Source organism: Ahaetulla prasina, chromosome 2, assembly GCF_028640845.1.
Source record: "Ahaetulla prasina isolate Xishuangbanna chromosome 2, ASM2864084v1, whole genome shotgun sequence".
In the NCBI taxonomy this organism is placed as follows: Eukaryota; Metazoa; Chordata; class Lepidosauria; order Squamata; family Colubridae; genus Ahaetulla; species Ahaetulla prasina.
Window position 1 is genome coordinate 154,341,866 of NC_080540.1, and position 27,166 is coordinate 154,369,031.

General features: G+C 37.7%; 1 protein-coding gene across 1 annotated transcript in view; it reads left to right on the forward strand.

The window, feature by feature from the left end:
- Positions 1 to 26,872, forward strand: part of FAM186A (family with sequence similarity 186 member A) — a 39,809-nt gene extending 12,937 nt beyond the window's left edge. Inside the window, exons 6-9 of the mRNA XM_058167925.1 lie at positions 17,260 to 17,452; positions 21,194 to 21,381; positions 22,386 to 22,577; positions 26,636 to 26,872. Of these exons, the coding sequence (XP_058023908.1) occupies positions 17,260 to 17,452; positions 21,194 to 21,381; positions 22,386 to 22,577; positions 26,636 to 26,690 (628 nt within the window). The 3' untranslated portion in view covers positions 26,691 to 26,872. The remainder of the gene's footprint in view (positions 1 to 17,259; positions 17,453 to 21,193; positions 21,382 to 22,385; positions 22,578 to 26,635) is intronic.
- The last annotated feature ends 294 nt before the right edge of the window (positions 26,873 to 27,166 follow it).

Genomic DNA, 27,166 nt, shown 5'->3' on the forward strand with positions numbered 1-27,166 from the left:
GACCTTCTGGATGTAGGATGAAGCTCTAAGCTTTCTAAACTTAGAATTATGGCAAACATTCTATATACAGTTCCAATTGTATGGACTATCCTTTGCAATTGGGTTTGAGAAGACTGAGCAGGTTCTGGCAGCTCTCCTGTAATCTATGGCCAGAGATGGCACATATGCAACATATGGTACTGCTCAGGTTAAAGATCTCCAAGCATTGTCCAATTGATTTCTGGAATATAAGAAGAAATATCACAGTTTCAGAAGCAGAGGTGGTATTCAGCAGGTTCTGACCAGTTCTGGAGAACCGGTAGCGGAAATTTTGAGTAGTTCGGAGACCTGGTAAATACCACCTCTGACTGGCCCCGCCCCCATTTATTCTCTGCCTCCCCAGTCCCAGCTGATCGGGAGGAAATGGGGATTTTACAGTACCCTTCCCCTGCCACACCCACCAAGCCATGCCCATAGTGCCCAACTGGTAGTAAAAACTTTTGAATCCCACCACTGATCAGAAGTGTAATACTCCAAATGAGTTCATGCAAATAACTCAGTGGTAATGAGCAATCTAATCTACCATAAAGATTCTTATTTTATCAAGTAACTTCTGCAAAGTCAAACCAAAGAACCAAGCTAATGTGTGAACTGTCAGAAAATCATTACTTTTGAATGCTGTCCCTCTATAAACCCCACTGACCATCAGTCTAGTTATTAGTGTCTGACTCTAGTATCAGAACTAAGTCAAATAAACCAGTTATACCAGATTGTGAATCAATTTGCCAGGTAGGTAGAACAAAATCAACTACCATAAGCAGGCCCCTTTCTATGGGGACTAGATTGACCCTAAAGGAAACATCAGTTGTTCTTGCAACTTTATTTCCTCATTTGCTGGGAATGAACTGCTATAAACTCATAATTTATATATTCATTTGAACCAGGATCCTATCACTTTTGACTCCTTGAAAAACTAGATTCATATCTTAAAGGGTCTCAAACTCCCAGCATTTACCACCCTTAACTAAGTATTTGTTGTTGTGTTGTTGTTAGTTGCGAAGTCGTGTCCGACCCATCGCGACTCCATGGACAACATTCCTCCAGGCCTTCCTGTCCTCTACCATCCTCTGGAGTCCATTTAAACTCATGCCTACTGTTTCAGTGACTCCATCCAGCCACTTCGTTCTCTGTCGTCCCCTTCTTCTTTTGCCCTCAATCTTTCCCAGCATTAGACTCTTCTCCAGTGAGTCCTTCCTTCTCATTAAATGGCCAAAGTATTTCAGTTTCATCTTCAGGATCTGACCTTCTAAAGAGCAGTCAGGATTGATCTCCTCTAGAACTGACTTGTTTGTTTGCCTTGCAGTCCAAGGGACTCGCAGGAGTCTTCTCCAGCACCAGAGTTCAAAGGCCTCAATTCTTTGGCGCTCAGCCTTTCTTATGGTCCAACCTTCACAGCCATACATTGCAACTGGGAAAACCATAGCTTTGACTATACGCACTTTGGTTGGCAGGGTGATGTCTCTGCTTTTTAGTACGCTGTCTAGATTTGCCATAGCTTTCCTCCCCAGGAGCAAGCGTCTTTTAATTTCTTGGCTGCAGTCCCCATCTGCGGTAATCTTGGAGCCCAGGAAAATAAAATCTGTCACTACCTCCATTTCTTCACCATCTATCTGCCAGGAATTGAAAGGACGGATGCCATGATTTTAGTTTTCTTAATGTTGAGTTTCAAGCCAACTTTTGCACTCTCCTCCTTCACCCGCATCAAGAGACTCTTTAGTTCCTCTTCGCTTTCTGCCATTAGAGTGGTATCATCTGCATATCTGAGACTGTTGATATTTCTTCTGGCAATCTTAATTCCAATTTTTGATCCATCTAGCTCCGCCTTTCTCATGTGTTCTGCATATAAGTTAAATAGGCAGGGTTATAGTATACAGCCTTGCCGGACTCCTTTCCCAATTTTGAACCAATCAGTGGTTCCGTGTCCAGTTCTCACTGTGGCTTCTTGACCCGCATACAGGTTTCTCAAGAGACAAATAAGATGGTCTGGTACTCCCATCTCTTTAAGAACTTGCCACAATTTGTTGTGATCCACACAATCAAAGGCTTTAGCATAGTCAATGAAGCAGAAGTAGATGTTTTTCTGGAACTCCCTAGCTTTCTCCATGATCCAGCGTATGTTGGCAATTTGATCTCTAGTTCCTCTGCCTCTATGAAATCCTGCCTGTACTTCTGATAGTTCTCGATCCACATATTGCTGGAGCCTAGCTTGTAGGATTTTAAGCATAACCTTACTAGCATGTGAAATGAGTGCAACGGTGCGATAGTTTGAACATTCTTTGGCATTGCCTTTCTTTGGAATTGGAATTTAAACTGACCTTTTCCAATCCCGTGGCCATTGTTGAGTTTTCCAAATTTGCTGGCAAATTGGGTGTAGCACTTTTACTGCATCGTCTTTTAAGATTTTGAATAGCTCAGCTGGAATACTGTCTCCTCCACTAGCTTTGTTGTTGCTCAGATTTCCTAAGGCCCATTTGATTTCACATTCTAGGATGTCTGGCTCAAGGTTAGTGACCACCCCATCATGGTTATCAGGAATGTTAAGCTCATTCTTGTATAGTTCTTCTGTGTAATTTTGCCACCTCTTCTTAATCTCTCCTGCCTCTGTTCGGTCCCTGCCATTTTGGTCCTTTATCATGCCCACCTTTGCATGAAATGTTCCCTTCATATCTCCAATTTTCTTGAATAGATCTCTGGTCCTCCCTATTCTATTGTTTTCTTCTATTTCTTTGCACTGTTATTTAAGAATGCATCTTTTCTAGCTATTCTCTGGAATTCTGCATTCAACTGGGTGTATCTTTCTCTTTCTCCCTTGCCTTTCGCTTCCCTTCTTTCCTCAGCTATTTGCAGAGCTTCCTCAGACAGCCATTTTGCTTTCTTGCCTTTCTTTTTCTTTGGGATGGTTTTAGTTGCTACCTCTTGTACAATGTTGCGAACCTCCGTCCATAGTTCATCAGGCACTCTGTCTATCAGATCTAATTCTTTAAATCTATTTGTCACCTCTACTGTATATTCATCAGGGATATGATTTAGTTCATACCTGAGTGGCCTGGTGCTTTTCCATACTTTCTTTTAACTAAGTATACTTCCTTACTTTGCCTGTCAAATATGAAAACAATTGGATGTGTTTGGAAATGGCACTCTGTAACTGTACAATCAATCATAGTCACATAGTTCTGCTATCCAATTCCAAATATAAAGTCAGGCTGCTTAAAGTAATTTATCCACAAGCATGTAGGCTTTATCTGGCTTTTCTCTTCCTCCTCCACCAGTGAAAAGAAGTAACAGTTTAATGAAAAGAAGGACTAGGGGAGACATGATAGCAGTGTTTCAATATCTCAGGGGTTGCCATAAAGAAGAGGGAGTCAAACTATTCTCCAAAGCCCCTGAGGGTAGAACAAGAAGCAATGGGTGGAAACTAATCAAGGAGAGAAGCAACTTAGAACTAAGGAGAAATTTCCTGACAGTTAGAACAATTAATCAGTCAAACAATTTGCCTGCAGAAGTTGTGAATGCTCCAACACTGGAAATTTTTAAGAAAATGTTGGATAACCATTTGTCTGAAATGGTGTAGGGTTTCCTCCCTGGGCAGGGGGTTGGACTAGAAGACCTCCAAGGTCCCTTCCAACTCTGTTATTATTATTATAACATAGGTCCCTATGTGTAATCCATGATTACTGACACTTTAATTCCATAATCAAAGTTGATTACTATTTTCTTCCATTGATTTGTGAACTCTTTAGAATAGTGTGTAATCCATGATTATTGACACTTTAATTCCATAATCAAAGTTGATTACTATTTTCTTCCATTGATTTGTGAACTCTTTAGAATAGTTGCCAAAGACACAAGTGTTTTGTCAAATTTGACCTCAGAGGGGTTTAGAATCACATTCACATGAAAGAAGGGTATGAATATTCAACTGCCTTCAATCAGTGCTATGGGAAGTTTGGGTAATGCTAGTCAAATTTGCAGGCATACCCTTGTTTTTTTCAGAGTTATGAATATTATTTTTCACATTCTCTGTATAAGTTCATAGAGTATTTATATGCTCCTGTCCTTCAGGATCATAATTTTTTTTTTACAAAAAAAATCTTCAGTATCTTTATTTCTACCGCTTCTGTACTAAATTAGAAAAATGTATTTTTACAGAATCAGAGCTATTCTGTTTTCTCAAACAGAATTAAGATGGCTCAATTTAAGGCAACGTCCATTCTATCATGAAAGCCCAACATATACTATCAGGAATATAAAGGGGTTCTGAGTCTCTGTAATTTTTTTAAAATTATGAATATTTTTCTTACTTTTCCTTTTTTGCATTAATCAAACAGTTGATTTCCCTTATCAAAGAAGGAGAAATCCTTCTAAGTTGGTTCTGCAGCTAAATAAGCCTTCCTTCAACACAAACAAGTATTCATTTCATAACCTTCAGTCAGATCTATCTGTCACTGCTAGTCATTCAAACTGTTGCCTCTGACTTTACTTTGGGAGTAGTGTTGCCACAAGTTTATTAACTTTCTTCTCGCTGTGCACTCTGCTGATAACTCTTGCCACCCAAAAATGATATTTTTTAGAAGTTTAAGAAATAGCTTTAAGTTATCAAGAATGTTTTCACCTTAGGCACTACCTCTTTAAGGGTGCTAGATATCTCATTGAGATTTGAATGAATAATGAGACTTACAAAATCATGATTTTGAATTACATATCCAAACACTCATAAAAGGGTAAATGCCAAAAGGTATAAGGAATGAAAGATCAATTGATGTTTGATAAAATGATGCAAAAAAAGTGAACAAAAATCAAAGTAGAAGGCTTGGCTTAAATATATAAAGGCATCTGAGTTTCTTCCACATAGCTGGATACACAAACTTTTTTAAATAAAAAAATAAAGTTAATAAAAAGTAGTCTACTACTTTGATGGTAAATTGTGAAATTAAAGGAGAGGAAAAGGAGTTTTTAAGGGAATTCAGTTGTTCCATTGTTTTTCAGTGATACCCTTTACATATTCTGAATAAAACAAAACTTGGATATGAACTGTAAAAAAAAAGGTAGAAAATATTCCATCCGTTATATATGGATAATTTAAAACTACCTGGGGAAAAAAACCAAACCTGAAATTGAATCTTTAGCATTGTAAGGATATATAATGATAATAACAAAATTAAATTTGGAATTGACATTTGTACAATGATCAGTATAAAAAAAGGAAGAACTGATTAAAATGACGATATACTATTAAAATGTGACTCTTATCTTTGCCTATGGAGGAAAACTACAAATATCTAGATCAGATAACCTGGATCAAATATCAGCTTGCATGGTGAAGTTAAAAAGAAATCCAGTTTAGAATATTTGAAACAAGTGGAATATCACAGGTTTAGATCAGAAAACCTGAAAGCTGATGACAATGCTTAATGCATTAAATCCACAAATAGATGTTGATTGACAACATTAGCATTAAAAATCGGAGGTTGTGATTTACTGCTGGTATGAGTGGAAAAACAAAGATAACCAGGATCACATGATTATACTAAGGCAAGCAAAGAGATAATTATTGTTGTAGTTTGCAAAGAAAACATCCAGAAAGTAGCAGAAGCAAAAAGGACTATAAACGTGAATTGTTTAATAAATCATTTAGAACATTAGGAAAATAAATCATTACCAATACATTAAAAACGACAAATAAAGTGGACAAGACAAAGAATTGGCAATAGTTATAAGCTGACATCATCAGAAGGATTAATTTTATCATTAAAAAACAAACATTACAAACAAATGTTATGAAATCAAGCAAACTTTGTAAAAAAAAGATAGAACAATGGATCACGTATTTAGTAGGTACAAAAAAATTGCTCAGTTTTCATATATAAACAACATCACAACAAAATATCTGTTGACATCTGTTGCAAAAATTATGGATTTTGAGTTTCCCAGATGTGGGTATAACAAATTTGAAAAAAAAATTGTTGAAAATTATGTTAAAATTTTAATGTAAAGATTTTTCACATACAGATAATAATAGCAATAGCAATAGTACTTAGACTTATATACCACTTTACAGTGCTTTTCCAGCCCTCTCTAAGTGGTTTACAGAATCAGCATATTGCCCACAACAATCTGGGTCCTCATTTTACCCACCTCAGAAGGATGGAAGGCTGAGTCAACCTTCAGCCTGGTGAGATTTGAACTGTCAAAGTGCAGGCAGCCGGCAGGCAATAGAAGTAGCCTGCAATACTGCACTCTAACCACTGCAACACTGTGGCTCTGGAATATCTGGAACATAAATGCAACAGTTAAAATAACAATGAAAAGAATATTTTTTGTACATGTACCAATACCTAAGGAACTAAGGAAAAAAATATAAAATATAGGGATGTAAAGACTGAAATGAGTAGCTGATGGAAAAGATCTCACAAAACCATCCCTACAATGATTATCGTGTTATTCAGTGAAATAACAAATGGCTTAAATAAATGTTTACAAGAACTAAAAAGTTTGGCTATATCAACTGTGGATTGATAGAAGCCATATTGCTGGGCACATATTATAATTTCACAGTACAATATTACTTGGTTAGTTCCTAGGATCTTGACTGGAACTCAGTTTTTTCAAAGAATACCAGTCAAAGATGTAATTCTTTTTATTTATTTTTCATACCTTGGTAATCCTTGATTGATAAAAACAGTATTACAATAAGCTCAAAGAAGCAACTGAGCTAAACAAGTGCCTTTACTGCAGAGAAAAACAAAAACTGTCAAGGAATGAAATAGAAGAAAGATTTATCAATAATTCAGAAGCTAACTAAGATACTTTAGGAAAAGTTCCAAACACCAGAAGGTATAAGTGAATAGTGTGACATTCAGTTGTCACATTGATAATAATTCTAGGAGAGCCTTTGGTACTATCTGAACCAAAATTATCCTTTTCAAGCGTGATTTCCATAGAGTTCACTTTAGCAGGGTTTATTGAGATGAGTGGGATGGGGGTATAAGAATTCCAGCTACTAAAGAAACTCTCAATTTAGAACCAATCTTTCTCAGGCAGGGGTGAAATGCTCCTGGTTCGGACCGGATCATGTGATCCAGTAGCGATTGGGGCAGGTAGTTCAGAGAACCGGTAGCAAAAAATTCTTGCCCCCTCCCCCAATGCCCATGCCTCACTGTTCTTCTTCTCTGTCCCTGAAGCTCTTGGTGGTGATATAGCTGCAAACGGCCTTAAATGACTGCTGCGGCACTTCAAAGGGCCGCACTACAGCTGATCAGCGCTGTAGGCAGCTAGTAGACCAGTGCCTCTATTTTTAAAGAAGGTAGATCGGTGTCTTGCCAAAAAAAGGCACTTGGTAGACTGGGGCCTCTCAGTAAAAAGCAATTGGTAGACCTCTATTTTTAAAGAAGGTAGACCAGTGCCTCCCAAATTTTGTATACTTTATTATTTTTATTATTTATTATTATTGACTATGCCCATTCCGTCACCTGACCACCAAGCCACACCCATCAATTAAGCCACGCCCACAAAGCCGGTAGGGAAAATTTTTAGATTTCACCCCTGATCTCAGGGTACATTAGGGTGAAGTCTTACAGTTTTAGGGAAGTCTGCAACTCGGTGCTTAGTCATTTGAACCTTTATCAGTGTAAAACCAATTCTTAGACCTTTTCGAAAACAATCATCAAGTACTTTTGTTTTGTCTTCATAAAAGCAACAAGTTTCCTGCTCTTTATATTGAAAAAGCATAAGAAAAGGAACCAGAATCTTGCCACCTTAAATTGCCTGTTTATAGATTTCTGATTTGAAAGTAGAGTACTCGCTGGTATTGCAGCCTTAATCTTCTTAGCTACTAAAATAAGTATTGCTAATCTGAGTTTTGAGACTTTGCTCTTCGGATTAACTGTTTACAGTCTGGGTTACTACAAGAGAAGTCTGAAAAGAGTAAGATCTAGTTAATTACAAAAAAAGGGGCATGGCTTTCAGCAAGCGGTTCACACAAGAATTGCTTCTAGTACTGTATTGGTCAGCTCCAAATACAGAATTTTCCTGAAACCAAATAAACTGAATTTGTTCACCAGAAAATGCCAGATTCCTCAGGAATAACAGTAATTTCCCAATATTCTGCAAGGAGATTTTCTTTGCCACAAATTCTTCAGTAGGAGAGTCTGAGTCTCTCAATTTGCCCTCTTAGGCCCCAACTCCTGGTCCCCATCAGTCTCTCTACGTCTAAGGCTGTATTTAGCTTCTGAAAATGAACTCTGTGTCAGGGTTCCAAGTAACACCCCCAATGAAAGAAGACTCCGAGGCTAGAAGTTCCTCAAAGTTCCATTTTATTAGAGATGTCATATTGACACATCTGGGAAAACCCGAATCTGACAGTTTCCAGGTTTTCCCCACCCAAAAGAAAGTTCAAGTCCCTTCCCCTGCACCCACAGGTTCATCACATGGTCCAATCAATGCACTGTCCCAACTGGAGATGTCTCCCAGTCATACCACTCCAGGTGCAGGGCAAGGTGTCCTTGACTCTCAGAGAAAGGAATGTTATTATGACCATATAGTATATCTCCTCTGCTCCATACAATCCCCCCTCCCAGTTTCCCACAGCACTAAATGTGGCAGGCCTGAAGATCCAATGCAAAAGATGGCTTCCAGGCCTGACACTCTCAGTATGGATCATGACAAGCATAAAAAATTACAAATTGATGCTTAAGCCAGAAAGAGATATCCTGCTGAATCCGAAGGTAAATTGCTAATTGCTCTTAGTGCCATTCTGGAGGTTATGTCAGTCAATTGCTTAGTCAATCAAATAACAACCAACTTTTGTTTTAACTACAGGATGGTTTAGTCTGCAATCCATTTCTATCTTCTTCTCTAGATTAAGCAGATAAAAGACTCAGGTACTTAGGTTTTTGAGAAAATACTAATATCTGCGCAGCCATATATGAAACTGCTTCAATCTCAAGTTCTAATCAAAGAGAGAAGGACACTGCCCACCTGCTCCTATTCCTAGGAGAGCACATGAAAATCTTGTAGCCTTGCGTAATGGCGTATACACAGAAAAGCAAAACTGACTCTGTACAGTAGTGAAATACAATATAATTTTATTTATATAGTAGACAGGGACTAAATCACATTCCCAAATAAGACAGAACAAAATAAAATAAAAGAATCAAAGGGTAAGAAGAATAAGGTAAGATATAAAAATAAAAAAATAAAATACTTTAATAATTAAATGTAAAAACACATACATAGATTGTATAGTGATATAGTTAATTTTTTAGTTGGTTAATCCTATCCAGGGCAGTGGATGGCTCAGCAGTTAAGACACTGGGCTTGTTGGCTGGAAAGCTGACATCCCAGGTTCGAGATCCAAGCACTATGTAACAAGGTGAGCCCCCACTTTGCCCCAGCTCCTGCCAAACTAGCAATTCAAAAGCATGCAAATAAGTAAAGAATAGAATAGAACAGAACAGAACAGAACAGAACAGAATAGAATAGAATAGAATTTTATTGGCCATATGTGATTGGACACACAAGAAATTTGTCTTGGTGCATACGCTCTCAGTGTACATAAAAGAAAAGATACCTTCATCAAGGTACAGCACTTACAACACTTAATGATAGTCATAGGGTACAAATAAGCAATCAGGAAACAATCAATATCAATATAAATCGTAAGGATACAAGCAACAAAGTTACAGTCATACAGTCATAAGTGGAAGGAGATGGGTGATGGGACTGATGAGAAGATTAATAGTGCAGATTTAGTAAATAGTTTGACAGTGTTGAGGGAATTATTTGTTTAGCAGAGTGATGGCCTTCGGGAAAAAACTGTTCTTGTGTCTAATTGTTCTGGTGTGCAGTGCACTATAGTGTTGTTTTGAGGGTAGGAGTTGAAACAGTTTATGTCCAGGATGTGAGGGATCTGTAAATATTTTCACAGCTCTCTTCTTGATTCGTGCAGTATACAGGTCCTCAATGGAAGGCAGGTTGGTAGCAATTGTTTTTTTCTGCAGTTCTAATTATCCTCTGAAGTTTGTGTCTGTCTTGTTGGGTTGCAGAACCAAACAGACAGTTATAGAGGTGTAAATGACAGACTCAATAATTCCTCTGTAGAACTGGATCAGCAGCTCCTTGGGCAGTTTGAGCGTTCTGAGTTGGCACAGAAAGAACATTCTTTGTTGTCCTTTTTTGATGACAATTTTGATGTTAGTTATCCATTTTAGATCTTGTGATATAGTAGAACCTAGAAATTTGAAGGTTTCTACTGTTGATACTGTGTTGTCTAGTATTGTGAGAGGTGGAAGTATGGAAGGATTTCTCCTAAAATCTACCATTATTTCTATGGTTTTGAGTGTGTTCAGTTCCAGATTGTTTTGGTCGCACCACGAGGCTAGTTGTTCGACCTCCCATCTGTATGTAGATTCATCATTGTCTTGAATGAGACCGATCACTGTTGTGTCATCTGTGAACTTCAGTAGTTTAACAGATGGATCATTGGAGCTGTAGTCATTGGTATACAGGGAGAAGAGAAGTGGGGAGAGCACACAGCCTTGGGGGCCCCCTGTGCTAATTATACAGGTATCTGATGTGATCCTGTTTAGCTTCACCTGCTGCTTTCTGTTTGTTAGGAAGCTTGTGATCCACTTACAAGTCTGTCCAGGTACCTGTAGCTGGTTTAGCTTAGTTAGAAGAGTGTCTGGAACGATGGTATTGAATGCTGAAATAAAGTCTACAAAGAGGACCCTTGCATAGGTCTTTGGAGATTCAAGATGTTGTAGGATGTAGTGCAGAGCCATATTAACAGCATCATCTGTTGATCTATTTGCTCAGTATGCAAATTGCAAGCGGTCTAACAGTGGATCCATGATGGTTTTCAAGTGGGACAGCACTAGCCTTTCAAAGGTTTTAATGACTACAGATGTTAAAGCAACTGGTCTATAGTCATTCAGTTCCTTGATGGTGGGCTTCTTCGGCACTGGGATGATGGTAGAGCGTTTGAAGCAAGAAGGAACATAGCACATCTTTAGTGATTTATTGAAGATACAGATGAAGATGCGGGCCAATTGGTCAGGACAGACTTTTAAGCAAGGAGTTATCTTGTCTTGGCCTGAAGCTTTTCCTGGCTTTTGTCTGTGAAATAGGTCTTGCACTTCCTTTTCTGTGATCACTAAGGGTTGTGAACCCAATGGGATGGGGTCAGTTGTAGGAAGCTTGGCTGTTGTTGGTGTGCTGAGATGGGGGTTGGGGAGATAGGTGGCTGTAGTTTCCTTTCAAACCTGCAGTAAAACTCATTCAGGTCATCTGCCAGTTGTTGATATCCTTCAGCCTGGGAAGGAGGTTTGCCGTAGCCGGTCATATTTTTAAGAATTTTCCACATGTTTGCTGGTTCATTTGTTGAGAACTGATTCTTTAGCTTTTCAGAGTAGCTCCTTTTGCTGTTCTGATCTCCCTTGTTAGTACATTTCTGGCCTGATTGTACAGCATTTTATCATCTTTTCTGTAGGCGTCCTCTTTGGAATGACGTAGCTGCTTAGGTTTAGGTGTGAACCAAAGTTTGTTGTTACTGTATATTCGCAAGTTCCTTGTTGGTACACATGGGTCTTCACAGAAGCTGACATACGATGTTACAGTATATATGAGTTCATCCAGGTTTGCAGAGATATCTTCAAAAATATTCTAATCAGTGCAGTCAAAGCAGGCCTGTAGCTTTAATTTTGCCTCCTCAGTCCAGGTCTTCATTGATTTAATTGTTGATTTTGTGGTTTTAAGTCTTTGCCTTAATAAACCATTTGATAAATGGTTATCCCTTTGGTGGGAGGGTAATAGCGCTCTGTGACATCCTGCTGGTCACATGACTGTGGAAATGTCTTCAGGCTCAATGGCCTTGAAACAGAGATGAGCACCGTCCCCTAAAGCTGACTACAACTGGCGGAGTAAAACTCACAGGAACTCCTTTACTTTTTTTAATCTCATCCATGACATAGGGAAAATATACAGAAGGTTAGCTCTTAATGGCATTTAATATATAATCACTTATTTTGTGTGAATTCTGCTATTTCCAAATCATTCAAAAGGGAAATGTCTTCGTTTATCTCATACCTGGAAAGCATTCTGGTGTCTGTGGACAATCCCCCTGGATAGCTTACTCACGGATGACTATGAGCAGAAACTAACTAAAAAGCTAGTAAAGCTGCAGTTCTAAAACTGAACAAATATGACACCTATATGGAACATTACCTGATTAAACATGGAGTAAACCAGATCCACAGAAGATGGAAATTATTTTAGGACTAAATCTCCCTGTAGGCTATAGCTGAAGACATAGTGACATACTGATGTGAATACTGATGCTGCCATGCAACAGGTGGAACATTGTTTCAAGATCATGGTAGATTATTGAAGCCAATGGCTTATTGTTCCAGTACACTCATAGATCCTCATACGCCCAAATAATTTGTCCAAATTTAGATGGTGTGTTTTACAATAGTGTAGGCATGCATATATTTTGAAAAGATATTTTTAAACAGGAATCCTTCCAACCTAAATATAAGTCATAAATTATTCATTTCCAGATAAATCGCAAATATTTGGACTGGGTACCTATGAGTTGCCAGAATAATTCTCCAGATGATGAGTTAAAAGCTATATATACAAAATGTTGTTCAGGTAAAACACTTAAAAGTTGATTTAGATGCCATTGAAATTAATGAAGCAGTATTGCATGTCTCAAAACATGAACACTAAATAGTTGGCTATTACATGTACCCCATTCTTTGTTTGTTTGTTTTTAAAAAAGGAAGCTGTATAATATTATAGGAATTAATTAATCCTTGTTTCACCTACAGCCATTTAGACCTCATAAAATGTGGAGGTTATGCAAGGCTATTTGATGGTAATGATTTCCTAGCATTTGCAAATAGGCTAGGAGGCGTTTTGCTAGAATAAATATTCTCAATGAAAAGAAATGTTAAGAGTCACATCAATGCCAGAGAAACTCTAGAAGACCTGATATTTGCAAACTTGAAGGTGATAAAAGACCAGTTATTAGCAGTTATTTCCCAAATATTTGGTGTCTATAGGCCTCAGTTTTATACACTGCCATTAATTACTTTAAAGAATAATAACAAGAGGGAGATATCCTGAGCAATTTATAAACACAATGGAAAACTACTCATATTACAAGCAGTGTATAATTTTTACAAATTGTTAGGCAAGCGGAAAGCGTGGTTCAAACTATGAAGAATAGAAAGGTCCATTTTATAAATCTGCCAGACTTTAGGAAAATATTACAAGTTTTTGGTTTTAATATTATTCTAGAATAAAATATTATTTCTTAATATTATTTCTTAATTAATATTATTCTTGAAGAAAACATAGAAAAAAGAACACCAATAAGAAGTTCTGTGAACACCATTTTTAGAGAAAATATTACTCATTAAATATCAATGCATTTGCAATGGAAGAGGTTTTTATGTATGCCATAAATAGTGGAGAACAATGTTTCCTGTTTATACTATAAACATGCATTGCATTTACTAAATCCCAGTTGTAACCATATGAAGGTATTGCTGGGTCTTTTTTTAAAGCGGTGTGGTTTCTAGTTTCAACTTTTTGTTTACTATTCATCAGAGAGCAAAGTCTAAATGTTGAAATAATGTAGGGTGTAACTATTTGCAGTTTTCTCTTTCTGTGAAGTACTGCATGTATTTATAATTTGTATTTATATAGTGGAAGGCCCTATTCATAATTTGCAAAAACCTTGATAGGCTTCACTTGTTGATAGGCCTCAACTGTTTTCAGTTATGTTATGTTCCCCTAGCATTAGACACTAAAAGCAAGTGTTCTGGTAACGGGACAAATTAGGACCAGATACTTTCTATCCTGGCATCAAGCACCTCAGTTACATCAGCTGGATTTGTTATTGTGCCTCCTAATTACTTTAAATGAGGGAACAAAAAAATATCTACAGTTTGAAAAGCTATACCTTTTTTTACTTTGGAGAAAGGGAGACTCTGAAAGTCATGGAGATTATTCAATGCTTTACTCCTCACCACTTCTGTTATCAAATAGTTCTGCAATACTTTAATTCTTTTGAGATTGCAATGCAGAGAATACATTCTATTAATCAAAAAGAAGCTATCTACTGAATAATTAATAATAATAATAATAATAACAACAACAACACTTAGACATACACCGCTTCACAGTGTTTTACAGCCCTCTCTAAGCGGTCTGCAGAGTCAGTGTATTGCCCCCAACGATCTGGGTCCTCATTTTACCCACCTTGGAAGGATGGAAGGCTGAGTCAACCTTGAGCCTGGTGAGATTCGAACTGCCAAATTGCAGGCAGCCAGCAGGCAGCAGAAGTAGCCTGTAGTACTGCACTCTAACCACTGCGCCACCTCGTTCATATGATTGGTTTGGTAACTAAGTTATGAATGATGCATTGCTGGTTGTTAAGTAAATATCGGCCAGTTTCATTCTGCCTGCCCATGTATATATATTAGTCTGAAAACTCTTTCTTTCCTTGTAGTATCCTAAATTGTTGGCATTTCTGAATTTTGTTTGGTACACACACACACACACGTGTGTGTGTGTGTGTGTAGGTCTTGGCATTTTCGGGTCTTTTCCCATGTAAGGTTGAGAGTATCTTGGTAATGTTTCAACGAGGTCTCACTCATCATCTTCAGATTGGTGTCTTCGGCTTAGAGCTCGAGAAGCACAAAGCCGAAGACACCAGTCTGAAGATGATGAGTGAGACCTCGTCAAACGTCACCAAGATACTCTCAACCTTACACGGGAAAGACCAAAATGCCAAGACCTACATACCTATACCGTGAAAACCTACGAATATATATATTTTCGTATATTTCAAATATGTCAAGACATATATATATATATATATATATATATATATATATATATATATATATATATATATATATATATATATATATATGTAGGTCTTTGGTTGTTCGGGTTTTCTCCCGTGTAAAATTGGTAAAATTGCTCCCAGAAGCACGAAGCTGAAGCCTGAAGATGACGAATGAGACTTCGTCGAAACGTCGCCAAGACACTTCTAATTTTACACGGGAGAAAACCCGAAAAACCAAAGACCTACATACAAACACCCGTGAAAATCTCAGAAAACAAATATATATATATGTGCTTGGGAGGGTTATATTTGTTTTGGATAGCTGTCAGCTTGCTCCCAGAAGCACAAAGCTGAAGCCTGAAGATGACGTATGAGACTTCGTCGAAACATCACCAAGACACTTCCAATTTTACACGGAAGAAAACCCGAATAACCAAAGACCTACATATATATATATATATTTAAAATATTGAAAGCAGGAAGACATCTAAAGCAGGTAATATAAGTGTTAATACAAAATTTCACAAAAGCAGTAACTGCATTTTAATTTCAGGCAACTCCAGATAAAAATTCCTAGTTATTCTTGCTTTTCTCAGTTAATTGCTCCTACATTAGCAGCTAAACATCTGAAAAGCTACAGATATTTCTAACAATAGAGTTTTCATTTAGAATAGAGTAGTTAGCAAAATTCTACAGGAGGCAAAAACTTCGGGATAGTTTTAAATTTACATATGACTATGCATAAACTAACACCATTTTTTTCTTAGAGAAAGCTATTCTTCCTGTACTTTTTTTTTTTTTGCTGAAAATTAGTTTTTCCATGATTTTCATGACTAATTTTTAAGCCTTCCTTTCCAACCACCACAATAAATACTTTCCTCTACCATTTGTTTTCAAATGCAAATATGTTAATGAAAAAGTAGAATTAGGCATTGCTTACTCTTTGATTAATTGTCCCAAAAGTGCTTTTTCAAGACTGAACTTTCTGAAGCTTCTTGGATGGGAAACAAAATATCTTCAAAGAGAGACATCCATAGACTCTTATATTAATTTTTGTTTTTCTTTTTAAAAACTTTTTTTTACTACATGTGTGATACTTAATTTTTAAATTACAGTGTTTGAAATTTTTAAGAACAACAAACTATTTCTCAATGGGGAAAAGAACCATACTCTGACCCTAAGCTTACTTATTCAGAAATTTGCCCCATTTATCGCAGTGGAGTTTTACTTTGTATGTTAACCTCCTCCCATTCTATTGCTGGAATTTGTAAAGGTCTAAAGTTTCTTTTTCTATTTAAGTACTATAATCAGGGGTGAAATGATTCTGGTTCGGACCGGATCGCGCGATCCAGTAGTGATTGGGGCAGGTAGTTTGGAGAACCGGTAGCAAAAATCCCTGCCCCCTCCCCCAATGCCCACGCCTCGCTGTTCTTCTTCTCTGTCCCTGAAGCTCTCAGTGGTGATATAGCTGCAAACGGCCTTAAATGACTGCCGCGGCACTTCAAAGGGCTGCACTACAGTTGATCAGCGATGTAGGCAGCTAGTAGACCAGTACCTCTATTTTTAAAGAAGGTAGACCGAGGCCTGCAAAAAAGGGCACTTGGTAGACCAGGGCCTCTCAGTAAAAAGCACATGGTAGACCGGGGCCTCTATTTTTAAAGAAGGTAGACCGGTGCCTCCCAAATTTTGTATACTTTATTATTTTTATTATTTATTATTATTGACCATGCCCATTCAGTCACCTGACCACCAAGCCACACCCACCAATTAAGCCACACCCACAGAACCGGTAGGGAAAATTTTTAGATTTCACCCCTGACTATAATATAGTACTATAATATAAATATAATATAAATGGGCTACCCATTTTTTCTTCCTATTTCCAGAAAAGAATAAAAGAGAAAGAAAAACTCGCAGCAGTTGTTATAAAGCTATCTGTTAGAGATTATATATATTATTTTAGCAGACTAGGCCAGTGGCATCTGTAGGATCCTGCTTCAATACATGTAGGAAAAGGGCAGGACTGGTGACAAGAGAGCACTGCTTTGATCAGCGTGACACACCCATGGTCCCTACACACAGAGGGACCCCACTACCACTGGGTAGGGCTTCACTTTCCTAAACTGTGAACAATTATAAAAGTGAGATATTGATACTTGGAGGAAACATTATTGTTACTGTTCTAACATTGAAATATTAAACAGCAATATTGAGCAGCTGAAATACATATAACTGACATTCTGAGAAAGAAGAATTATTTATTGTATTAACTTTGGTTCAAGTTATTAAAGCATTAGGTCTAAACTACTTGCAATGAAAAAATATGTACCTTCTTTATTCTCACTACTCCTAATCCACAGACATAGCTTAATTCTTCAGTTAGACACTGCCAGAGAAGCAAATGATGGTGCCAAAATGCAGAATTTGTACAAGATGGTGGACAAGGTGGATGCTTATCAGAAAAAGCTTCTGGACAACTGGAAAGTTAAGCAGAATGCTGTAGAGAAGCAGCGCCAACACTGCCTTACAAAAATGATTGATTTGTTTGCCCAGGTAAGTCTACAAGGATGAACTGACAGCATAAAACCTCAGAAGTATTACCTAGGCTAATAATCCACTGCTTTTCCATGGCTCTGGAGAGCTCATAAGCACTCATCAAATTCCCCGTCCTCTGAGATTTTGAGACACTTGTCATATCTGCACTTAGTGCTTACACTGTACCTGCCCTGTGTTCATCCTGGCTTGGCTCAAAGGAGTTTATGAAAATCCTCTCAGGACTGAGATACTTTGGCAGCAGCTTCCAAGGTCAGTCTGGACTGCAGATTGCCACATCCTTCCATTGGGCAATTCCCCTGCAGCTGTGCCCTTCCACCTTTCTCTTCCGGGAAAGTCATGGCCAACCATTTTCCTTCCTATTCATGGTTCCTCTATCATATCTATATTTTTATAATTGCCTATGTGTATGCAGAAAACAGACACATTTTATGCACACAAATGTATACAAAGTGCAGATACAAGCGATGGCTTCTAAAAATCCTTTACTGCTGTCTATTTCTTTCTAATATCTTTTAGACTTACTATTATTATGAGTGAAAATAATATGTTGGGAGGTTGCCGGTTCGTTTGGAGATTGCCAAGTTGGAGAACTTTGATGTCATGCATTTAGAAGAATGTAGAATCTTTCTACACTGGGGAAAGTTTAGAGAATAAAGAAACTTGCTATAGTAATTTAAATAGAATAGAATAGAATTTTTATTGGCCAAGTGTGATTGGACACACAAGGAATTTGTCTTGGTGCATATGCTCTCAGTGTACATAAAAGAAAAGATACGTTCATCAAGGTACAACATTTACAACACAATTGATGATCAATATATCAATATAAATCATAAGGATTGCCTGAATCTACCTGATGTTCATAACTTATTAAGCCCCAATGTGGTATTGTGTATTGCATGTGTTGTTGTTGTTGTTAGTTGCGAAGTCGTGTCGTGACCCCATGGACAACATTCCTCCAGGCCTTCCTGTCCTCTACCATCATCTGGAGTCCATTTAAGCTCACACCTACTGCTTCAGTGACTCCATCCAGCCACCTTGTTCTCTGTTGTCCCTTTCTTCTTTGGCCCTCAGTCTTTCCCAGCATTCGCTCTTCTCCTTCTTTCTCATTAGCTGGCCAAAATATTTCAGTTTCATCTTCAGGATCTGGCCTTTTAAAGAACAGTTAGGGTTGATCTCCGCTAGGACTGATCGGTTTGATCGCCTTGCAGTCCAAGGGACTCGCAGGAGTCTTCTCCAGTACTAAAGTTCACAATTCTTTGGCACTCAGCCTTTCTTATGGTCCAACTTTCACAGCCATACATTGCAACTGGGAAAACCATAGCCTTGACTATACACACTTTCGTTTTCAGGTTTCTGCTTTTTAGTATGCTGTCTAGATTTGCCATAGCTTTCCTCCCCAGGAGCAAGCATCTTAATTTCTTGGCTGCAGTCCCCATCTGTGATGATCTTGGAGCCCAGGAAAATAAAATCTGTCACTACCTCCATTTCTTCCCTATCTATCTGCCAGGAATTGAGAGGGCTGGATGCCATGATCTCAGTTTTCTTAATGTTGAGTTTAAAGCCAACTTTTGCACTCTTCTCCTTCACCTGCATCAAGAGGCTTTTTAGTTCCTCTTCGCTTTCTGCCATTAGAGTGGTATCATCTGCATATCTGAGGTTGTTGATATTTCTCCTGGCAATCCTAATTCCAATTTTTGATTCATCCAGCCCCGCCTTTCTTATGATGTGCTCAGCATATAAGTTAAATAGGCAAGGCAAAAGTATACAGCCTTGCCGGACTCCTTTCCCAATTTTGAACCAATCAATGGTTCTGTGTCCAGTTCTCAGTGTTGCTTCTTGACCTGCATATAGGCTTCTCAAGACACAAATAAGATGGTCTGGTATGCCCATCTCTTGAAGAACTTGCCACAATTTGTTGTGATCCACACCATCAAAGGCTTTAGCATAGTCAATGAAGTGGAAGTAGATGTTTTTCTGGAACTCCCTAGCTTTCTCCATGATCCAGTGTATATTGGCAATTTGATCTCTAGTTCCTCTGCCTCTTCAAAATCCTGCCTGTACTTCTGGTCATTCTCGATCCACATATTGCTGGAGCCTAGCTTATAGGATTTTAAGCGTAATATTACTAGTATGTGAAATGAGTGCAACGGTGCAATAGTTTGAACATTCTTTGGCATTGCCTTTCTTTGGAATTGGAATGTAAACTGACCTTTTCCAATCCTGTGGCCATTGTTGAGTTTTCCAAATTTGCTGGCAAATTGAGTGTTGCACTTTTACTGCATTGTCTTTTAAAATTATGAATAGCTCAACTAGAATGCTGTCACCTCCACTAGCTTTGTTGTTGCTCAGATTTCCTAAGGCCAATTTGACTTCACATTCTCGGATGTCTGGCTCAAGGTCAGTGACCACCCCATCTTGGTTATCAGGGACTTTAAGTTTGTCCTTCTGTAGTTCTTCTGTGTAATTTTGCCACCTCTTCTTAATCTCTTCTGCCTCTGTTAGGTCCCTGTCATTTTGGTCCTTTATCATGCCCATCCTTGCATGAAACGTTCCCTTCATATCTCCAATTTTCTTGAAGAGATCTCTGGTCCTCTCTATTCTATTGTTTTCTTCTATTTCTTTGCACTATTCATTTATGAAGGCATTCTTATCTCTTCTAGCTATTCTCTGGAATTCTGCATTCAATTGGGTGTATCCTTCTCTTTCTCCCTTGCCTTTCGCTTCCCATCTTTCCTCAGCTATTTGCAAAGCTTCCTCAGACAGCCATTTTGCTTTCTTGCCTTTCTTTTTCTTTGGGATGGTTTTAGTTGCTACCTCTTGTACAATGTTGCGAACCTCCGTCCATAGTTCTTCAGGCACTCTGTCTATCAGATCTAATTCCTTAAATCTATTTGTCACCTCTACTTATATTCATCAGGGATATGATTTAGTTCATACATGAGTGGCCTAGTGCTTTTCCCTACTTTCTTCAATTTAAGCCTAAATTTTGCAACGAGAAGCTCATGATCTGAGCCACAGTCAGCTCCTGGTCTTGTTTTTACTGACTGTATAGAACTTCTCGATCTTTGGCGGCAGAGCACAGTCAATCTGATTTTTGTGTTAACTGTCTGGTGACATCCATGTGTAGAGTTGTCTCTTAGGTTGTTGGAAAAGAGTGTTTGCTATGGCCATCGTATTCTCTTGACAAAATTCTATCAGCCTGTGCCCTGCTTCATTTTGTACTCCAAGGCCAAACTTGCCTGTTATTCTGGTTATCTTTTGGCTTCCTACTTTAGCGTTCCAATTCCCCATGATGATAAGGACATCATTTTTTGGTGTTAATTTTATCAGGTGCTGTAAGGGCTTCATAGAACCGGCCAATTTCATCCTTTTTTAAAAATGTTTTAATGTTTTAATTTTTTTTTTAAATTTTTGCTGATTAAAATGATGGTTAAAGAATAGATAATGGTTTAGCATGATGTATGAATCCGGTCAGTAAGTTCTATTTTGCAATATAAATAGGAAGATAGGAATCAGATGTTCATGATGGGAATGTTAATCCCCATGCTAGAATTAATTTGTAGCTAAGTATTTTTACAGAGAAAAGTATACATTCTTGATTTGTTAGGAGTCCAAACCAACAATCTGATTCAGAATCCAACTTTTCAAAATGATAGTATGGATGAATCGAAATAATAGACAATTAATAATCCATAATGAGGTGCAATAAATTATTCTTTCTTTCTGTCGTTATAGCTCCATTCGAGTGCCCAACTCCACCTCAGCAATCCATGCCCGTTGATAGTTAAAGCAGAAGATAGCACAAAGAAGGAGACCTTCCGCATGCCTCACATTAGACCTGACTTCTTGAAGTCTAAGGTTTACAAAAGCCCCCTGATTAGGGTGAAGAAATCCCAAGATTTCACAGTAACAGCTATGGTCAGGTATGGCTGGAAAAAAAACCACAGGGTGGGAAGGCTACAATGGGGCAAATCGTTAAGTTATGTTCCTCATATTAGATAACCTAAATTCCTGTCGGAAATTATTTTTAAAGTTATATCCAAGCAAAATATCAAATGCAACCATCAAGATTGCTCATGGCAATAACATCACTGACATTTTCATCAAACCTCATAAATCATTAAAATATGTAAAAGATGGTTGAAGCAGTAACAAAACTATGATTTGATGTCCCAAACATGCTTTGAAGCATGGATGTACCACCTGCTTGCAACACTTTAAAGTTTCTGTGTCTTTTCTGAGGATTGCCGGCAAATCTGGAAAATCAAACTTGCTGTGATGTAGAAGGATGCTACATTTGTGCTCTTGCACGCTCTAAAATATCTTTGCATCTGAATAATACAGCACAGCTGTATTATTTTCTGAATCTCTTTATAAAAGGGAAGCGTTAACTTTTTCATAGTCTTTGAGGTTTTTCTGATGAGACTATGTTGAAGAGGGTACTCCAAAATTATTCCCAGAACTTTTAAGAATATCATGTACCTTTTTTAAGTCACTGTATTGTTTGAAATAATTAATGCCTGAAATACATCTTATAGAGAAATGCCTATAGTATAGTATTAATAGTCCAATTACTGGGTGTGGACAGTTGAGAGCCAATGAAGCATCGCTTATTATGTTAAGACATAATCTGGTTGGTTTGATTTTGGCTAATAGTGTTGTGTGAATCCAGCCATTGCGTTTTGAGAAACATATTTCATGGCTCATGGTTTACTATATTGTGTACATCCATTTAATTTTATCTTAATCAACACACCATATCTAAACAAACCAAGCCAATTTCCCTGTTAATTGTTTTTTCTACTCTGCAGAGCTATTACCTCATGTTAAATATATAAGAATTTGCACATTGTTTTATTAAACTGTATTAAATAGTAGATTATTTTAATATTTTTCCATTTGCATTATAATTGTATTTTCTCTACAGAAGAAAGCCAAGTAGCGAGCAAATAGAATCACTGTGGAAGACTGATATCACAGAACTGAGTTTTCCCCTTGGACCCAAAGCACCTGTGTCTTTTCTGTGGTCTGAGACCTCTGGCTTTCCAGATATTCCTAGATTTTTGGAATTAGACATTTCCTCTGTGAGGGGGAAGCCCCTCCGATATATGGAGACTCGGTAAGTGACCTTGCATTAAGGACTGTCTGTGATGACAGCTGGTATAAGTGATAAAGATGTTAATGCATTGTTTTGTGATTTTTCTCACACTGATTAAAGAACATCAATCGAGAGCAGCCTCAGCAATTTATCTGATGTGATGCTTCTGCCATTATCATTCTCAGAACTTTTTTTTGCCTCCATAGCTGCCTCAGGCTGTCACCTTTTCTAGCGGCCAGTTCTTGAATAATGAGGCTTTCCCCTCCTGTCTCGATTTTGTAACAGCTATTTTAGATAGTGGTTTTAAAGATGGGAAGATGACCCCTCTCCTTACCTAACTCTCTTCATGGATATATCCAGGGTATCTCTATGGCATGTGGGTAGCAACCATTGACCTACACATGTTTTGTGCGTGCCCACCACCAGCAACAAAATGAGTGAAATAGTTTCCCTCCATTCTGAAACAGCCAGCACATACAAATGAATGACAGCAAACAAGTATACCATAAAATCGGGAGGGAGGGGGAGGAAGATAGCATTTTCATATGTATTATGGAAATTTGTCCCACTGCCATGCCCATTGCAATCTCTCAAATATTGGCCCCTGGCCATCCAAAAATGGCTTACCTCTGTCAATGATTATGACCCTGGCTGAGAAGGGCAACCTAGCCCTTAGTTGTTCTGTTGGGTCTTTATCCAGATCTAAGGCCCCAAAGCAAGATCATTCTGACTGCTTGCCACTCTCCCCATGTTCTCACTTTAGTCAAATGCTGCTTCCTTTCCGTCAAGGATCCCAGTTGCTTTGACATAAAGAAATGGAGCAGCTCTTCCTGCTCCATTCATGGAATTTTATGGAGTCTGCATGTCACTTGCTCATCCTCGCTTCCTACCTGGCATTGCATGAGGCAGCTTTCAACCATTCTTAAAGCACACCGTCTTATGACACGACTTCCATCTCTCTCTGTTACCTCACAAGGCTGCTTCTGTGGAAATAAACAGGAGGGATATTCTGAATGCTGCTTTGAGTTCTCAAACAAAAGATCAGATTTATATCTAAGATGAATAAATGCATACATTTCGCCTTACAGAGAGAGCTGATGTTAATGTAATGTTTCATGTCTTCTAATGCAAAACTTATCATACAATCTACAGTGCCTCAATGATGAGGCTAATGACACTGTCAGATCGTGGCTATGTCCTACTCTAACTGGCCATTTAAGTTTGTTACAGACACATACTGCCTCCTTAAGTCGTTGAGGGCTGCCATCGATGGCCATTTTGGCCGGAGCTATGATCTAGACAGGGCAATTAGTTTGCATAGCCTTTTCTGTACTATATTGATATCTGAATATTGATCTTCTGAAAGATTGGTGCTTTCCAAACAAACATTAGATTTCTAAGAGATTGGCATACTTGAGCCAAAAACAAATAGAATCCTTGCTGACAGGTTGATGGAGGGTAGGAATGTACTGTTAGCTTTAGACCACACTAGAAAACAAGGTTATGAATACTAATATTACTTTTATTATATGGTTACAATAAAAGAATGTTTCCAGTCTGAATATATGTCCCCAATCTCTCTTTTTCTTTGTGAGAACTAGGGAAAGTCAAATCTAAGATTTTTTTTCAAATTACCGTACATTTCATTTTTGGACTCAATTTTTTTTAAAATCTCACTGTTGTCTTCGCTGTGTCTCTTCTTCCTGTTTCTCAAGTTTACTTTTACAGTAGCTGGAGATAAACCAGTTGCAAACAAGAGCTAGAGAAGCCTCAAATAGCCCTGAACCTTCCCCCAGATTTCTGCTGTTGGGCCCACCTCTGAGAGTTGTGAATTGACTAACTGTCCTATTATCAATCAACTGAAGATTGAAATTAATCTTTTTTACTCTTATTATTTATGGAAAGATTGATCTCCTGTCCTCTTCCCAGACCCTATCTTCTTGGATTGAACTTCAAGAAAGATTAGATATTTAGATTATACAGAATAGATCTGTCAGCAACTTTTTTGTTTGCTAGTTTATCATAGTATTAAGGGAGTTTCATCCTGATTGATAATTCTGTCTCCATGTGAGCTTCATCCTTGACTGAGCGCTCTCTCTCTCCCTCCCTCCCTCCCTCCTTCCCTCCCTCTCTCTCTCTCTCTCTCTTTCTCTCTCTCTTGCCATAGAACATATCTGTCTTCCAGGAGAATATTAATCCTGTAATTCTATGGTAACCCCCCCTCCCCAAAAAATCTGGTTGATTGGTTGATGGGGCATAGGAGGAGAATAGGATGAAGCACAAGGGAACTATTGATCAGCATGCCAGCTCCTCATCTACTTCTTGCAATTTGCCCAGGCTGTCAAAACAGCTCATATGTGTAAATACATGAGGCATAGGCAGTATCTGTTAGTAGTTGGGGATACTGGATAGGCATGACCCTAATACGGAACAATATGAAATTAGCTGCAGTTCTGTGCATAGTAGCCTGTAGATGTCACTATTGAATAGGAGAAACTTACATCAGTTTTTGAACAGTTCATCATAGTTTTCTTATTTCAGCTGAATAACAGAACAACAGAGCTGGAAAGGACCTACCAGGTCTTCTAATCCAATTCCCTGCTCATGCTGGAGACCCTATACCATTGCAGACAAATGGCCGTCCAATCTCTTTTTAAAAGCCTTCAGTGATGGAGCACCATTTAGTTTCATTATATAGAATGAATTCTATATAATTCTATATATCACTATATAGAATTATATAGGACTTCAGCTTTAATTGCAATAATACAAGAGCAACCAATAGATTTAAACTTAATGTCAACTGCTTTAATCTAGATTGCAGAAAATATGACTTCTGTAACAGAATCATCAGTGCTTGGAATACTTTACCTGACTCTGTGGTCTCTTCTCATAATCCTAAAAGCTTTAACCAAAAACTTTCTACTATTGACCTCACCCCATTCCTAAGAGGACCATAAGGGGCGTGCATAAGCGCACAAACATGCCTACCGTTCCTGTCCTATTGTTTTTCTTTTCTTCTTCATATATATATATATATATATATATAAAGAAACAGCTGCGATCACACATTGCTCCCAGAAGCACGAAGCTGAAGCCTGAAGATGACGAATGAGACTTCGTCGAAACGTCGCCAAGACACTTCCAATCTTACACGGGAGAAAACCCGAACAACCAAAGACCTATATACAAACACCCGTGAAAACCTCAGAAAACAAATATATATATATATATATATATATGCTTATACCTTTATATACTATATAACCTTTCTGTATGATAGTTACATATATTGTTGTGACAAAATAAATAAATAAATAAATAAATAAATAGAAGCATCTGGAGTGTACATGAAAGGTGCGATGATGAAAGCAATGCGGTGCCATCATAATGCAAGCTTGTATCTGTATTGTGGCATCAGACATACAATATAATGGAGGGCAGAAATAGTATCACGATGGTGCAACACTGTTTTCATTTCTTGGCAGAAGCATCAGATCCTGCAGGTACCTTTGCTTCCTAGACTATCATATCTGAAAGTTAATCCATGCACATAATTTCTGCTGGGATTCTTAGTGAAGCAAAGTACTATGTTTGTACACATGCACACAAACAGCTGGGGACAGCCCTTAGAACAATTTTGTGAGTCTTCCAAAGAACATAACTCTCTTAATGCTTTGAGCAGGGATGTGTTGCTCACACTTTGCAATGCATTTCTTTTTAACACATTATATATTTGTATCACATTATATAATTGAAACATATATATATGGACAGGTTGCAATGGGACAAGAAGAAAGCAGAAAAAGTATTAACTCACAGCATGCAGTCGCAGATTTAAATTGCTATTTTAAAACTTTGAAAAATATAGTTCTGTTCTAAAATTAAATTTAAAAATGGTTAAAAGTTTTTTCAACTATAATCTATTTTATATATTTATACTTGTGGATAGTAAATAGCTTCAAAATGACAAAATTCTGAAAGCAAAATCATATAATTACTACTTTAAAAATACGCAACATATATTTATGAAATTATTTTGTGTTATATATAAACTCATGTTCTCTCTTCTTTTGCAGGATTCAGAATATTCCCAGATGGAAAATATCTGGATATAATTTTAAGCATTTGTAAATTAGACAATAATCACCATTTGTTTCAATATGTTAAAACAATATGTTATATAAGGGGTTGAATAACAATATACAGTATTCATTGTAGACCTGATCCATTTATATTTTTCTGATATTTTTTATTAATTTATTTAACTGATATTTTTGTTAGTGTATTTAGCTGATATTTTACTCTTCAACAAAGAGCCCAAGATACTTTAAAAATAGTTTATATAAATCAGCTTCGTATTATAAAACAACCAATAAATAAAAACCATTATAAAACATATGTTTCGCCGTAATCTGTGAATGTTAAGGGTCCGGAAGCCCAGATGGAAAGTTTGCCACACACAGCTCTTGGCAACTGGTTTTACAAGAAAAGGTACTGGATTTTTGCTGAGCTAAGGAATGTGTCTTTCTGCCCCCTGCCCCCAACCGCCCCCCCCACCCCCTTTAGCAGGAATAGTCAGCTTCCTGATAGTTTAGGATTATAACCAC